Source organism: Dipodomys ordii, unplaced genomic scaffold (genome assembly GCF_000151885.1).
Source record: "Dipodomys ordii isolate 6190 unplaced genomic scaffold, Dord_2.0 Scaffold1, whole genome shotgun sequence".
In the NCBI taxonomy this organism is placed as follows: domain Eukaryota; kingdom Metazoa; phylum Chordata; class Mammalia; order Rodentia; family Heteromyidae; genus Dipodomys; species Dipodomys ordii.
Window position 1 is genome coordinate 28,281,557 of NW_012267217.1, and position 17,410 is coordinate 28,298,966.

Sequence of the window (17,410 nt, forward strand, 5' to 3'; positions counted from 1 at the left end):
ACATAAGTCAGGTAAAAAGTACATTTTCCTTCCTTCCTTCCTTCCTTCCTTCCTTTCTTGAGGAGCTAAACATGAGGCTTACAGTGAGTCTGGCTGTTACATTTCTTTTTGGACAATATTACCCCTGTCCTTCAATATTACCTCTTTCCTTGCACTCTCCCAGTTTTTCTCCCATCCTCACCCGCAAGTTGTATAGTTCATTTTCAACAGTGAGTACCACTGTTGGATTTGTTCACCCTTTGCCCCTCTATTTCTGTGCCTCACTTACCTTCCCAAAGACAGATAGATGAACAAACAACACAAAAAGAAAACAACAACAACAAAGAAAAAAAATCTCATGTTTCCATTTCCTGGAGTTCATTTCGATGAATCTTATTTTAAATGATCAGTGCACATAGGCATTGCACCTTTGTGCTCCCCCCTTCAAGAATATCCTCCTTCGGTCTCACTGTGTATCAGTGTCTAGACTACTGCATCGTGTCTTTACGTATTTCAGATCTAGCTTCTGCATATGAAAGAAAACATGCATCGTTTGTCTTTCTGGATCTTCTCCCAGTCTGTTGGTTGTCTTTCTAGTTTAGTAACTCTGTCTTTTGTTGTACAGAAACGTTTTAGTTTGACATAATACCATTTGTCAAGTGTCTCTCCATCTACTGTGCCCCAGGGACTCTTTTCAAAAGTTTCTGCCTATGTCCATGTGTTCTAGTGCTTCTCCTATTCCCTCTTGCAGTAATTTCAGTTTCAGGTCTGACATTGAGGTCTTTCATCCACTTTGAGTTGATATTTGTGCATGGTGACAAACAGGGATCCACTTTTACTTTTCTGCATATAGAGCTGGTGCTCTACCACTTGAGCCACAACTCCATTTCTGGCTTTTTGGCAGTTGGAGATAAAAGTCGCTGGGATTTGCCTGTCCGGGCTGGCTTCAAACCATAATACTCAGATCTAAGCCTCCTCAGTAGCTAAGGCATGAAACACTGGTGCCTATCTTGGCATTGTCAATTTACAATGAATATACAAACATGTAAAGAAGATGGACCCTAGGCCAGCACTAGATGCTCATGCCTATAACCTTAGATAATCAGAAAGCTGGGATCTGAGAATCATGGCTTGAAGCCAGCCCAGGCAGACAATCTGAGTGACCCTTTTCTCCAATTAGCCAGCTAAAGAAGAAAAAAACAAAACAAAACAAAACAAAATCAGAATTTTTTTTCTGGAGGTATATCTGAAGTGGTAGAGTATCAGCCATTACCAAGAAAAACTAAGCAACAGTGTGAAGCTTTGAGTTCAGGCATGTATTAAAGATAGATAGACAGACAGACAGACAGACAGGTAGGTAGGTAGGTAGATAGATAGATTAGATAGATAGATAGATAGACAGACAGACAGACAGACAGACAGACAGACAGACAGACAGACAGACAGACAGATAGATAGATAGATGGATAGATGCTGGCCTTTGATGATAATATTAACAAACTGTGTCATAGAATAGACTAGGCCAAGAGCTACCGCACATCTAGATTTCATAAATGTCATTTAATAAGAAGTAAAATTTGTATTCTATACTGACTTCTACTTGTCTTGCACCCCTAAGTTACAAAGTATATTCAAATAATCTTGTAAAGTGTGAAATGTTACTTTTGGAGTCAATTGCAGTTTCTTATTTCTTATTTCTGCTGAACTAAGAATCCTAATTCAGAATTGGGGAAATAATTTTCATAGTGCAGAAATTCTGAAACATTTCTGTATTTGTATCACTATGCAATATATTCACAACTTGTGAAAAGGTCCAGAGCATTCCAGAACATTCAACCAACTTCTTTCCTTCCCTCCCTCCTTCCTTCCCTCCCTCCCTTCTTCCCTCCCTCCCTCCTTCCTTCCTTCCTTCCTTCCTTCCTTCCTTCCTTCCTTTTTTCCTTCCTGTCTTTTTTTCTTTCTTGCCTTGCACTTGCTAGGTGCTTTAGTGATGGAGTCATTCTTCCAGACTATTTTTGTTTAGGTCATTTTTTTAGGATCTCATTTTTTTTTTCTGTTCAGTACCAGCCTGGATCATAATCCTCCTATTTAAGGCCTCCAATATACCCGGGATCACAAGCATGAACCACCACACTTGATTTGTTCATTAAATGGTTGTCCCACCTACTTTTTGCCTGGCTTGACTTCAACTGTTATCCTCCTAATTTCTGTCTCCTGAGTAGGTGGAGATTATAGGCATAAACCAATAAGTCAACAATTTATTTTCAGTATAATTAATCATACTATTATTTATTATTATTATTTATTTTATTTATTATTATTTTTTGTCGGTCATGGGGCTTGAACTCTTGGCCTGGGCACTGTCCCTCAGCTCTTCAGCTAAAAGTGAGTGCTCTGCCACTTGAGCCACAGTGCCACTTCCCGTTTTCCGGAGGTTTATTGGAAATGAGTCTCATGGACTTCCCTACCTGAGATGGCTTTGAACCATGATCCTTAGATCTCAGCCTCCTGAGTAGCTGGGATTACAGGTGAGCCAATGGCACTTGGCTCATCACCATATTTTTAAAGACAAACCCTCCCAATGTATTTTAAGCTGTTTTTATGTGACAGGTTTACCTGGCAGAGATCTTCTTTCTTGGCTAACAGTCTTAGGTTCACTTCGGTTTCTGGCTGTCTGTGTGGGATCAATCTGTAGAACTCAGCCATCATCTTTTGCAGCTCTTCTGCTGTTTCGCCTTTCTTCAGGGCTGTTCTTATGAGAAGGAGTATCCCCTCCGCTTTGCTTACCTTCAAACAGAAAGTCAATATGCTTATTAATATCAACTCTTGATAATTACCAAAAAGTATCAAAGAAGCCAGGCACTGTGGCTCATGATTGTAATCCCAGCTATTCTGGAGGCCAGGATCTGAGGGTCATGTTTCAAAGCCAGCCTGGGCAGAAAGTACAAGAGAGTCATATCCAATTAACTAGCAAAACGCTAGAAGCAGAACTGTGTGTGACTCAAGTGACAGAGCAACTAATTTTGAGCAAAAAAGCTCAGGGATAGAGCCCAACCCCTGAGTTCAAGTCCAACGACTGGCACAAAAAAATGTACTCAGGGCCTCTTAATCTTAGTTAGCCTTTTCACTCAAGGTTGGCATTCTACCAATGAACCACAGTTCCACTTCTGGCTTTTTGCTAATTAACTGAACATAAGAATCTCATGGACTTTTCTGTCTGGGCTGGCTGTGAACATCAATCCTCAGATCTCAGCCTCCTGAGTAGCCAGGACTACAGGAGTGACCCACCAGTGCCTGGTTTAGTTTACAATTAGATATATAGTCCAGAAGAACATTTTTCTGGTAAGCTGGGAGCATGTCTTCCTTTTGTAAGAGAAGTGAAAGGCTGTTAGAAAGTAGATCAGGGTCTGGGCAAGTAAGTGGGGACCAAGATTGTCCCTCAGGCCTGCGAACTAGCCCTAAGGCTATTCAGACAGAAACAGCTAGTTTCCTGGGACACCCACACAATCTTTTAAAATAAAATGAACAAAAATGTAGTGATACTTGGATTGGAGAATGACAATAAGTCAACTTTATTTTGTAGAAAATCCAGTGATTATCATAACTTCTTTGATTAAGTTAAACATGCATTTTTCTTCTTTATTGAGATTAAGTGATAACATAGATTTCACAAATTTCACAGTACTGTGGGATAGTGATACTTAAAGTAACAAACACATTTTAACTTTCACGAGGCATATTGTATTGTCATGGTATATAAACCTTATGGTACACTATAGCTATTTTTTCCAAATTGGGTGATACGTACATTTTTTCCTTTTGCTCTCATTCCCTCCCTCCCATTGCTACCCTAGAGTTGCTTAGTTTACTTTCACCAATGCCCAGTGCAGCTGATGGGCCCTTGTTGTATTTTTTCACCTGTTTTCCTCTGATTCTGTGCCCACCTCTTCCCTCAAATGTGCACATGTATACACCATATGTGAGGTCAAGAACATGGAGTCATCTAAAAATGATGTGACAAATTAAGAGGTCCTTTGTTTCTTGAGTCTTGTTTGTCCTATCTTCTTGCATTTTGAATTTAACATCTGCCATGTGCCATTTGTCTCTCTGATCTTGCTTACCTTGCTCAACAGATTTGATATAGTTCCATCCATTTCCCTGCAAATGCCTTTATTTTGACCTTTCTAATAAGTGCATAATGTTCCATTGTACACAGGTACCACAATTTATGGATCCATTCATTTGTAGTGGGGCATCTGGGTTGTTTCCATATCCTGGCTATTGTGAACAGTACAGCAACGAACATGGAGGCACATGTGTCCTTGTATCCTGGTTCCTGTTGCTCAGGGTAGATGCATAGGAGTGGGATGGCTGAGTTGTAGGGAATGTCTATACTTAGTTTTCTGAGGAACCTCCAGACTGCTGTCCAGAGTGACTGTTTTAGTGTAAATTCCCACCAGCAGTGCAGTAGAGTTCCTCTTTCTCCACATCCCCACCAGCATTTGTCATCTGAATTCAGAATATAGGCTACTCTGACAGGGGTAGGGTATCTCAGGGTTGTTTTTATTTGCTTTTCCTTTATGGCTAAGGATTTGATTCTTTGCCATTTTTATCTTTTTCTGAGAAGTCTCTCTTTAGTTCCCTTGCCCAGTTAGTAATTGGTTTGTTAGATTTGGGGAACGATTAGTTTTTAAGCTCCCTGTATATAATGGATAGTAGGCCTTTGGTATATTGCTGGTAAATATCTTCACTTTCTAGCTTGGTAGCTATGTCCTTAGTGGTGCAGAAACTTTTTATCTTAAGGTAATCCCATTTGTTGAGTCTCTGTACTCTGTTATGACCCTGGGACTCTGGTCAGGAAGTTCCTGCCAATGCCTGTAAGTTTTAGTGTCTCTCCTACTCTGTCCTACAGTAGTTTCAGAGTTTCAGGTTTAACGTTGAGGTCTTTAATCTATTTTGAGTTGATGTTAGTGCATGGAGACAAGCTAGGGTCTGCTTTTAGTTCTCTGCATGGGGATTCCCAGTTTTCTCAGCACCAGCTATGTTTTTTCCACTGTATGTCTTTGGCTCCTTTCTCAAATATCAGCTGACTATGAGATTTTATTTCTGAATCTTCTAATCTATTCCATTGGTCTTTGGGTCTATTTTTGTGCCAATACCAAACTGTTTTGTTATTATGGTTCTATAGAAGAGTTTGAAATCTGGTATTGTGATACCTCCTGCATTGTTTCTTTTGCCTAGAATTGCTTTGGCTATTCTAGGTCTTTTGTTGTTCCATATGAATTTTTGAATTTGTTTGCTCTATTTCAGTAAAGAACATCATTGGGGTTTTGATGGTAATTGTGTTGAATTTGTATATCATTTTTGGCAGTATGGCCATTTTTCACAATATTGATTCCACCTATCCATGAACATGGAAGGTCTTTCCATTTCCTGATGTCCTCTTTGGTTTCTTTCTTTAGGCTTTTATAGTTTTCACTAACTAGGTCCTTTACATCTTTGGTTAGGTTAATCCCTAGATGTTTTATTCTTTTTGAGATTATTGCAAATGGGGTTGTTTTCCTAATTTCCCTTTCTGCTTGTACAATCTTGGTCTACAGAAAGGCAACTAACTGATTTTGTGGGTTAATTTTATATCCTGCTACATTGCCAAAGTGGTTAATAAGTTCTAGGAGTTTGGGAGTGGAGTTTTTGTGGTCATTTGGGTATGAGATCATGTCATCTGCAAATAGGGATAGTTTACTTTCTTCCTTGCCTGTGTGGATCCCTTTTATGTCCTTTTCTTGCCTTATTGCTCTGGCTAAGGATTCCAGAACTATATTGAAGAGGAGTGGAGAGAGTGGGCATCCTTGCAGGGTTCCTGATTTTAGGGGAATTGGTTTTAGTTTTTCCCCATCACAATGATATTGGCTGTTGGTCTGTTGTGTATAGCTTTTATTGTTTTAAAGAATGTTCCTTCTATTCCAATTTTTTCCAGAACTTTTAACATGAATGGGTGTTGTATTTTGTCAAAAGCCTTTTCTGCATCAATAGAGATAACCATGTGGTTCCTGACTTGGATCTGCTGATGTGATGGATTATATTTATTGATTTATGTATGTTAAATCAGCCCTGCATCTCTGGGATGAAGCCTATTTGGTCATAATGTATGATTTTTTAAAATATGTTTCTGGATTTTGTTGGCTAAAATTTTATTGAGAAGCTTTGCATCGGTGTTCATCAGAGATTGGTCTGTACTCTTTCTTTGTTGGATTCTTGCTTGGTTTTGGGATGAGTGTGATATTGGCTTCATAGAGTGAGTTTGGGATTGTTCTCTCTGCTTCTATTTAATGGAAGAGCTTGAGGAGTAGGGGCATTTATTCTTCTTTAAAAGTCTTATAGAATTCTGTGGTGAATCTGTCTGGGGCTGGGCTTTTCCTTATTGGAAGATTTCTGATTGCTTCCTCTATCTTGATGTATGTTATTGGCTTATTTAATTGATTTACATCTTCTTGGTTCAGTTTGGGCAATTTGTATTTCTCTAGCAATTCATCCATTTCTGCTAGGTTTTCCTTCTTCAGTGAGTATAGATTCTAGAAATAGTTCTTTATGATCATTTGGATGTCTTGGATGCTTGTTGTAATTTTTCCTGTGGCATTGGGTCTCCTCTCTTCCTTTTTAATCTTGCAAAAGGCCTTTCAATTTTATTTTTCAAAAACCCAGCTTTTTCTTTTATTAATTTTACTTATAGTTTTCTTAATCTCTATCTCATTAATTTCAGCTATTTTGGTTATCTTGCTCCATCTAGTAATTTTGGGTTCAACTTTTGCTTTTTTAAGTTTTAGTTGCATCATGAGATTATTTACATGAGCTGCCTGTTTTCTTGATGTGTTCACTGAGAGCAATAAATCTGGCCCTCAGGACTCCTATCGCTGTGTCCCATAGTTTTCATTATGATGTGTATTTGTTTTCATTGAATTGTTGAAACTTTTTGATTTTTTCTTTCATTTTTTCCTGTAACCCAGGTGTTATTCAGAAGTGTGCTGTTCAATTTCCATGTATTTGAGTAATTTCTACAGTATGCTTTGTTTTGAGAACTAGCTTGATTCAACTATGGTTGGAGAGAATACAAGGGATTGTATTCATCCTCTTGTATTTGCTTAAATTCTTTTATGTGAACTATGATATGATTGTTCTATTTTGGAGAAAGTTCCATGGGCTGCAGAGAAGAATGTGTATTGAGTTTTTGTTGAGTAGAAAACTCTGTAGATGTCTGTTAAATCAATTTGGGATATTGTATCATTGAGTTCAGAGGCTTCTTTGCTAATCTTCAGGTTGATAGACTTATCCTTTCGTGAGAGCGGAGAATTAAAGTCTCCTAGTATTATTGTATTTGGGTGTATTTTTTTTCTGTAAGTCTGAGTGTATTTACTTAACATATTTGGGTGCACCAATGTTTGGTTAGTATAAATTGGTGATGGTGATATCCTCTTCTTGGATTGTTCCCTGTATTATTAATGTAATGACCTTCTTTGTCTTTTGTACTGATTGTAATGAGAAGCTTATTTTGTCAGTATCAAGATGGCAACCCCTGCCTTCTTCCTGGGTGCATCTACATGGAAGGTCTTCATCCCTTCACTCAGTTTGTTTTTAATCTTTGGCTTTAAGATGGGTCTCTTAGAGACAACAAGTGGATAGATCTTTTTCTCCGATCCAATCTGTTCTTTTTCTTTGATTGGTGGATTGAGCCCATTAATGTTTATGGTTGCATTGTATTGCCTATCATTTTATTGCTTTCCAAAGTTTTTCTTCTTTTCTTTGCTCCCGTGCTTACTAAATTGATCTCCTAGTGATATCTGTCTGATATGGTTCCCCAATCTCAATTGTTTTTTTCAGACTGTATTCCTTCTCTTAATATTTTTTATAGTGCTGGCTTATTGTTTATGAATTCATTTAGTTTTTCTTTATTATTAAAAATTTTAGTGTCTCCATCAAATGTAAATGTTAGCTTTGCTGGATATACCAGTTTGGGTTGGCAGTTCTTTGTTGTCAGGGCTTGGATGGTACTTTTCCAGGCTCTCCTTGCATTGAGAGTTTATGTGGAGAGATCTGCAGTGATTCTGATTTTCTTTCCATTGTAGTATAGCTCCTTCTTTGATTTTGCCACATGTAAGATCATCTCTTTGTTACTAAGTCTAATGTTTTTAATATGATGTGTCTAGAAGTGGGATCCTGTTTGGTAGGTGTTCTGTATGCTTCTGATATAGGTGAGATTTTCTCTTTTAAGATTGGGGAAATTGCCGGGTGCCAGTGGCTCACGCCTGTAATCCTAGCTACTCAGGAGGCTGAGATCTGAGGATCACAGTTCAAAGCTAGCCCGGGGAAGGAAAGTCCATGAGACTCTTATCTCCAATAAACCACTAGAAAACTGGAAGTGGTGCTATGGCTCAAGCGGTAGAGCGCTCACTTTGAGCTGAAGAGCTGAGGGACAGCGCCCAGGTCCAGAGTTCAAGCCCCACGACTGACAAAAAAAAAAAAAAGATTGGGGAAATTTTCTGTAATAATCTTACTGAATAAGTGTTGCATCCCCCTATTCTGGTATTTCTCTCCTTCATCGATCCCAATTACATGAAGATTAAATTTCTTGGCATTGTCTGTGTGTTCTTGGACTTTGGTAAATTCTGAGTGTTTTTCCCCCAAATCTGTGACTTTTTTTTTCTCCAGCTGCTGCATTTTGTCTTCGGTTCCTGATATTCTATTTTCCATCTCATTTATTCTGTTAACTATGGCTTCCATTGTGGTTTGTGTTGTGGAAATTGAACCATTGATGATTTCTATATCAGTTCTCAAAGTGTTATTTTCATCTTTTAATGAGCTATGTACCATGTCTACTCTTGACTGCATCTGTTTTTTTTAGGTCTTGAATTTCTTTTGCTATTTCCTCTTTGTGTTCTTTAAATTGCTGGTCTGTTTCTCACCTTATTTTGTTGGTCCATTCCTTCATCACCTCTTTAATGGATTGTTTGTCCTCCATTTCTTCTTCGCTCATGCTAGAGTTTGTTCCTGAGTTGCCACTGGCTTTTGGGATAGGTTTGCTGTCTTGTCTGTTGATGAATCTTGTAATTTTTCACTGTGATTTTCGCATGAGGATTCAGGGATTATCAGAGTCGAATCCTGAGCTCTGGCTGTTTTTGGTTAATAGGTGGCAGCCTTTGCTTGGTTCTGGGTTGGTTCCCCGGTCCGTTGTTGATGTATGCTCTCAGCCCTAGGCTGGCTGAGAGGAACTTTGCCCAGTCTCGGTTCCCTGGCTTGGCAAGTTCTGTCAGGGGGAGGGGCTGTCCTCTAGCTGCTAGCCTCTGCCGGACCCCACACCCCTCTGTCCTCCAGCTTGGCAAGTTCTGTCGTAGGGAAGGGTTTTGTCCTCCGGATGCTAGCCATCACTAGACCTGTGCACTTTGGCTTAAGCTACTGGATCCTAGCTATTTTTGAAACAGATTATAAAAGTCTTGCAGTTCCTGCCTAGGCCACTGAGTCTCTGGGAAATGGGGCTGCCATGAGAGATATCACCATGAGACCTCTATGCTTCAGAGACTGCATGCTTGTTTCACAGTCCTCACTTCAACCTTACACATGACAGCCCTAGACAGAAAGCTTGCACTCTATGGATCAGTTTACCTGTAAGCCAAGTCAGCCTGTGTAACTTTGGTTCTCTCAATATTCTTCGGCAGGAACTACAGACAGTCCAAGCAGCACCTAAATGTGAGTGTTAGTACTTAACACAGCAGAGGATCAGGTTTCAACCAACACATAACTTACATCATTGAGGCTGATTGTGTTCACTGGCCTGAGAATTGTGTGCTCCAAGTGGCCCAGAGTTTCTGCCCAAAGTACCTCCACCAAGTCGCTCACCTCCTGGCTCAGGGTGTTTGAATTGATGACTTCCTCCAAAAGCAACTATAGTAGCAAAATACAAAGAATCACCAACTGAAAGTTTCATCATGATCCACTTTGCTTAAAAGTAACACAGAGAGGCTTCATAGTAGAGTGGCTTGCCTAGTATTATATGAGGCCCTGAGCTCCAAATAAGCCAACCAACCTAATACATGCCCACAAAGAGAAAATAGGAGAAGAAATAATTTTTTGTTTTTGTGGCGGTCCTAGAACTTGAACTCAGGGCTGGAACATTATCCCTTAGCTTTTGTTGCTCAAGACTAGCACTCTACCACTTGAGCCGCACCTCTACTTCCAGATTTTTGTTTAGAGATTAAAAGTCTCATGAACTTTCCTGCTCAGGCTGTCTTCAAATTGCAATTCTCAGATCTTAGCCTCCTGACTACCTTGGATTGAAGGATTGAGCTACTACCTCTAGACTAAGAAACAATTCGCCATCTAGGAGAGCCACCCTCAGCCCGGAACTATGAAGTAGTAGTGGCTTTCATGTTCTGGAAGTGTGAACCTGAGTGTGGCAATGTTGAAATGGTGGAACCTTGAACAGATGCTATTCTTCAGGGAGGGACTGTTTTCTCCCTTCCACCTCTTCCTTCCTTCCTTCCACCAGTCTTGGGGCTTGAACTCACTCTTTTTTTTTTTTGTAGTTTATTGAAAATAAGAGTCTGAGGAACTTTCCAGACATGGATGGCTTTGAACCGCAATCTTCAGGTCTCAGCCTCCGGAGCAGTTAGGATTACAGGCAAGAGCCCCTGGTAAACAACTGTTTTACAAAAATGTGGTATAACCAAGAAGGCCTTGCTAGGATTCCATTGTCATCCAGACATCAGGATCATGAGCTAAATCAACTTCTTTTTTCACCTACAAAGTATTCAGACTCAAGTACCTTGTGATGGCAACACAAAAGGACTCAAATTTGAGGTAATTTACAATCAGGTCCCCTCTCCGCCAGGCTTCTCTTTCCTCCTGACACTTTGTTTTGTCCCCACCCCAATCTTGTTCCTCCTATTAATTTTCCTCTGTCTTTTCCTTCACCCTGTAAGTCTTTGGCCTATTAATGGCATTTGTGTGTATGTGTGTGTGTGTGTGTGTGTGTGTGTGTCTGTGTGTGTGTGTGTCTGTGTGTGTGTGTATGCCTGCCTGTACTGAGGTTTGAACTCAGGATCTGGTTGCATTCCCTTAGTTTTTTTGCTCAAGGTTGATGTTCTTGAGCCACAGCTCCATTTCCAACTTTTTGCTGGTTAATTGGAGAAAAAAGTCTCTCCTGCCCAAGCTGGCTTTGAACCTTGGTCCTCAAATCCCAGGTTACTGAGAGGCTAGTATTACAAACATGCTCACCAGCACTTGGCCTGTCACTGGCATTAAACATGAGCAGACAGGGTGAGGGAGCCTTGATATTTGTCCCAGAGTTTAAAGATGACATAAGCAATAGATCTGTGGTTTGTCCTATGCCAACCATCTCACTCTGTTCTAAACTTTAACTCAGAGATTTATTCATAATAAAGAAACATTCCAGCCAGGTGCTGGTGGCTTATGCCTATAATCCTAGCTACTCAGGAGGCTGAGATCTGAGGATCATGGTTCAAAGTCAGCCAGGGCAGGAAAGTCTATGAAACTCTTGTCTCCAGTAAACTACCAGAAAACCGGAAGTGGTACTGTGGCTCAAGTGGTAGAGCGCTGACACTGAGCTGAAGGGCTGAAGGACAGTGCTCAGGCCCAGAGTTTAAGCCCCGTGACTGACAAAAAAAAAGAAAAGAAAAAAAAGAACAAGGAAAGAAACATTCTAAGTACAAATATTCAGTCAATAACACAAAGTAACATATGTCAATCAGTCTTACTGCTTGCACTTTTTCAGATGCTAATTGGATGGCCTCTGGGGTAAAATGTTCTCTGAGCAGAAATCCTTGTTTCTTCAGGTCTTCAATGTAACTTTCATAATACTCACTTGCCTCCTCAGAGGTTTCTTTTACAGTGCACTGTCTTCTAGTCTGTGGATTACAGAATACAGAAAAGCTGTAGAAACTTAACACACCTTTCCTTCCTTCCTTCCTTCCCTCTTTTTTGTGCAAGTGTCAGTACTGGGGCCTCTACTCAGGGCCTTTTGTGCTCCCTTAGCTTTTTCCCTCAATGTTGTCTCTCTACAACTTGAGCCTGAGCTTACTTCCTCCCTCATTCAAGACTGCCATCACAGGTTGCATTTTCTATTCTTAGAAATCCTTGCCCCAGTGATGGCCAGTAATCTTAGCACACAGTATAGAAAAGACAGGAACCGATTCCCTGGTTAGGGGTGCTTGTATCCTTTTGGCTGTAGCTCAGGTCCAACACTGGAGTGCTCAGTATTATGGAAAGTCACACTACAAATGACAGTGATAAGTCACTCTCCCCTCAGACTGGTGGCCTCAAAGTGCCTCTGGAACTTGCAAAAATAAAATGTACTTGATGATATAGGCAGGAAATTTTTTTTTTTGGTGCTGGTCCTAGAGTTTGAACTCAGGGCCTTGTGCTCTCTTAGTTTTTCACTTCAAGCTGGTGTTCTACCACTTGAGTCATACCTTTACTTCTGGATAATTGGAAATAAGAATCTCACAGACTCTTCTGTCTCAGTTGGCTTCAAACTGTATGCAATCCTCAGCTCTCAGCCTCCTGAGCAGCTAGGATTACAAGGTGTGAGCCACCAGTGCCTTATACTGTGAGTAGTTTTAAGGCCACTGGTTATAAGCGGGGTGGACAAATCCATGGGAATCAATGCACAAAGCCTCACCTGCAGGCCACCTGCCAGGAGGAAGTGTGCAACAATCATAAAAGGACTGTGCTCTGAATCCTGAGAGCAGCACAGCTCCACCACCACGACTTCCTGGCCTCCATCAGGCTCCACCTGAAAAAAGAGTGTGCTCTCAGAAGCTGCAACAAGCCACATAACGCACCCTAGATGCTGACTCAAATTCAAATGTAATTCATAAAACATTTCTGATTGGTAGAAACCAACACATGGGATATTTAGGATATGAGTCACGTTTCAAAACAATCACAAAATGATTATTCAGGAAAAGTACTCATGAGTCACTTTAACACCTAGGTGTGGTAGAGTATACCTGTAATCCTAGCAGTAAGGCAGAGTGTAGAGGATCATAAGGTCAAGGCCAGCCTGGGTTACATAGTTAAGACCTCTCAAAAGGGAAGTCTTCAGACAGTCTCAGTAAATTGGCCTGGAACTCACTATATAGTCTAGTCTGATCTTGGAATCCTCTTCCTTCAGCCTCCCCTGAACTAGGATTACAGGCCTATGCCACCACAATCCATCCTCCTTCCCCTCCATTCCTTTCTTTCTTCCCTTTTTTTTTTTTTAATGCCTGGGTTCTGTCCCTGAAAATAGAGGACCTAGTGCTCTAACACTTGAGCCACAGATCCACTTCTGGCTTTTCTGGTGCTTAACTGATCATAAGACACTTACAGACTTTCCTTCCCAGTATGGCTTCAAACCGTGATCCTCAGATCTTAGCCTCCTGAGTAGCTAGGATTACAGGTGTAACCCACAAGCACTCAGCTTTTCTTTTCCTTTCTTCCTTTACCTCTCTTTCAGTATTAGAGTTTAAAGTCAGTGCATCTCACTTGCTAGGCAAATGTTCTACTATCTGAGTCACACTGAGTAATTTTGCTTCTTTAGTTTCTTTTTCAAAAGCATAACTTTGCCTGGGTCTACCCTGAGACCTTGCTCTCCCTACCTATACCTCCTGGGATTACAGACATACACACTACTTTTTTCTGGGATTGGCTTGGAACCTCAATCCTTTCAATCTCTGCCTCCTAAGTATTATTTTTTAAAAATACAAATAGGATTCTTACTTTGTCTAAGGTGTTATACTTTGCAACTTCAAAGTCTTGAGGAAAATGAGGAATTGCAATATTCTCTTCATAAAACCTGAAATTTATATGATTAAAATAGTAACATTAAAATACATTTTAGGCCAAATAGAACTTTATAATAGATCTCCTAATTTCTTGCAAAATACATAGAAGCTCCAACCCAGAAGACCATGCTGATACCAAATCACATACAGCAGTTTAATGTCAGCAAGCTGACAGGCTGACCCTCCCGGTAGCTTGTCTGTGTGTAGGGAAGTGTTATATGAGGCCAGGGGCCGGGGATAAGAAATCCACTAGGGGTAGAGAGTACTCTGGGTTACAGCTGGAGGCTAAAGATAACAAGCAACTCCAAGTTACTTGATTTCAGGGAAAGAATAGAGGACCTACAATTGGGGATGTAAAACTAAAATGGAGGGAGATTGGCTGACACCTAATACCTCCTTAGCTCTTTGAGAAATGATTAAAAGATGATATAAATGAGTTGGACTCCAGTACGAGGAACAGCACCCAAGGTCTCTCTACCATTTGAACTATGTCCCTGGCTCTTTTGTTTTTATTTTATTTTTGAAATAGAATATTGCTAACTTTCCCTGGGCTGCCAAGATGACCCTTCTGCCTCAAACTCTGGAGTGCTAGGTTACAGACATACCACCCTGTCTAGCCTGGTACTTGTTTATAAGTACTGGGAATTAAAATCAGGGCCAGTCTTTTTGTTGTTTTTTCAGATAGGGTCTCACCCTTCTGCCGTATTTTGTGTGTGACTCTTTTACTTCTGCCTTTCATATAGTTGGGATCAAAGGCATAAGCCTCTGTACTCAGCACTGTTTGTAATTATATATATATATCTAAGAAGTAGAGTGTAATCATTTGATACATGCATAGAATGCATGATGATCAAGCAAGAGTAATCAGCATTTTTAACTCCTCTGCATAATTTTTGTTGTTGTTGTTGGTACTCAAGAGTCTGAGTGCCGCCCCTTAGCTTTTTCTTTCAAGGCTGGTGCTGTACCACTTGAACAACAGCTCCATGTCCAGCTTTGTGGTGGTTAATTGAAGCTAAGTCTCAGATTTTCCTGCTCAGGCTAGCTTCAAACCACAATAACCAGATCTCAGCCTCTTGAGAATCTAGGATTATAGGTATAAGCCACCTGCACCAAGCTATCACCTGCATAATTCTTGAGCATGGATGCTGAGGATTTTGCACCTGTACTGGGAGGTGGTGCATGCTCAGAAGAGGCAGAGATAGGTTGCCACCTGCCCTGGGCTCTGATCCTTAGCAGTAGAGTCATTCCTTCCCCTCTGGGCCATTGTCCTGTGTGTGTGTGTGTGTGTGTGTGTGTGTGGTTGTGTTTGTGTCTGTCTGTCTGTCTGTCTGTGTCTGTGTGTCTATGCTGTCTGTCTGTCTGTCTCTCTGTCTGTCTGTCTGTGTCTGTGTGTCTATGCTGGTACTGGGGCCTGAACTCTGTCCCTTAGCTTTTTTACTCAAGGCTAGCACTCTATCACCTGCACAGCTCCACTTCTGGCTTTTTGCTGGATAATTGGAGATAAGTCTCTGAGATTTGCCTGTTTTTAGCCAATATTAAATTTGATAAATAATCTATATTTCTTACAAGTCCTTCACATGTTATTTTTCCTTTATTTAAGACACTGAAGTTATTTTGCAGCATTTCATAAACATTTGTATAAAAGTGAAATTCCAGGGGCTGGGAGGGTGGCTCAGTGGTAGAGTGCTTGCCTTGCATGTATGAGGTCCTCGGTTCGATTCCCTCAGTACCACATAAGCAGAAAAAGCCGGTAGTGGCACTGTGGCTGAAGTGGTAGAGCGCTAGCCTTAAGCTGAAGAGCTTAAGAGTTCAGGCCCCACAACCAGCAAAAAAAAAAAAAATAAAGGTGAAATTATAATAGTTGGACAGGATAATTTCATGAGGTGATATGTTAAAATGATATGGTTAAATGAAGCATAGTAACTAAATAGTAACAAAAGCATAATTTTAGTAGTTGATACACAACTTGTCACATGGTTGAAGCATTCAATTGAACAGAATTGTATTATAGTTAAAAATCTGTATATTCATAATTAGAGAAAAAGCAAATTTTGTGAAAGGATACAGTTATGTCATAAATATAACTAAATAGAGATAAATGTGATTTTAGACCATTCTACCTACCATCATGAGAAATCTGCCCTGTACTTATACTATAGTTACTTGTATATGTGTGTGTGTGTGTGTGTGTGTGTATGCGCACACATATGTGCATGCTGGTCTTGATGCTTGAACTCAGAGCTTCTTACTTTTTCTTGGCTTTTTTCACTCAAGGACAGTGCCCTATCACTTGAGCCACATTTATACTTCCAGCTTTTTGCTGATTAACTGGAGATAAGAGTAGCTCGGATTTGTCTTCCTGGGCTGGTTTAGAAATTCAGTCTTCAGATCTTAGCCTCCAGAGTAGCTAGGATTACAGGTGAGAACCACTAGCACCCATCTTTTTTATTGTTTATTTTTTTTTGAGACTAGGTCTGGAAGTGGCATTGTGGCTCAAGTAGTAGAGTGCTCGCCTTGAGCTGAAGAGCTGAGGGATAACGCCCAGGCGCAGAGTTCAAGCCCCACGACTGGAGAAAAAAAAAAAAAAAAGGAGACTGGATCATTCAGAATGGCCCAGGTTGGCATGGAACTGTGGATGTAGTAGCATATGCTTATATAATCCCCACAATGCAGAGACTGAGGCTCCCAAATTTGAGGCCAATCTGAGCCATACAGAAAGAATGCTGGGAATATGCACTGCTATGCTCACTTTAATACTGTGTTTAAAGTTTACAAAGTATTTAGATTACTCAGTGACTTCTGTGTTTTTCTTCTCAGAGTCATTGTCCAGTGATACAGCATCTGTTTTCAGTTCTAGAATGAAAACAAACAAAAATTATTTGTTTACTGTGCAAAGCTATATTATAATTATAAAACTAACTGCTGAACTTGTAAAGATTCTTAAACATGGAAAATATCTGCCATGCAAATCTATGTGTGTGCAAATGTGAGTGTGTAATTGTGTCTGTGGAGTGGAAGCAATGAGGATCCAACCCAGGGACTCAGGCCTGTTACTGCTCTACCAATGAACCACAGTCCCAACCCCAATTGTGTGTGTGTGTGTGTGTGTGTGTGTTTATTCCAGTGCTGGCACTTCAACTCAGGGCCTTGAGCTCTTATTTAGCATTTCCACTTGAGCCATAGCTCCACTTGTGGCTTTTTTTGGGTGGTTAGTTGGAGATAAGAGTCTCATGGACTTTTATGCTTAAGGTGGCTTCTAACTCAGATCCTCAGAACTCAACCTCCTGAATAACTAAGATTACAAGTGTGATCTACCAGTGCCTGGCCATCCTATTATACCTGTTTGGAGATACAATTTCACAATGTTGCTCAAGATGGCCCCCAATATTTTATCTTCTTGCCTCTACCTCCTAAATGCTAGGGTAACTAGAGGGTATGTCACCATACCCATAATCTAAATGTCATATAAAATGGCATTTTTCTTTTCTGGAGGGTCTGGGAATGTTCTAATTTAGAGAAGGGAAATTAAAGGAGTCTGTGAACTTTTGCATGTTATTTTTCTTTCTTCTTCTTCCTTTTTTTTTGGGGGGGAGGGG

At 40.4% G+C, this 17,410-nt stretch overlaps 1 protein-coding gene across 1 annotated transcript in view; it reads right to left on the reverse strand.

The window, feature by feature from the left end:
* Parp4 (poly (ADP-ribose) polymerase family, member 4) overlaps positions 1–17,410 on the reverse strand; it is a 114,109-nt gene that overhangs the window by 85,882 nt on the left and 10,817 nt on the right. Inside the window, exons 4-9 of the mRNA XM_013010523.1 lie at positions 16,604–16,667; positions 13,750–13,825; positions 12,668–12,781; positions 11,745–11,894; positions 9,775–9,912; positions 2,596–2,766 (exon numbers count right to left, since the gene is read on the reverse strand). Of these exons, the coding sequence (XP_012865977.1) occupies positions 2,596–2,766; positions 9,775–9,912; positions 11,745–11,894; positions 12,668–12,781; positions 13,750–13,825; positions 16,604–16,667 (713 nt within the window). The remainder of the gene's footprint in view (positions 1–2,595; positions 2,767–9,774; positions 9,913–11,744; positions 11,895–12,667; positions 12,782–13,749; positions 13,826–16,603; positions 16,668–17,410) is intronic.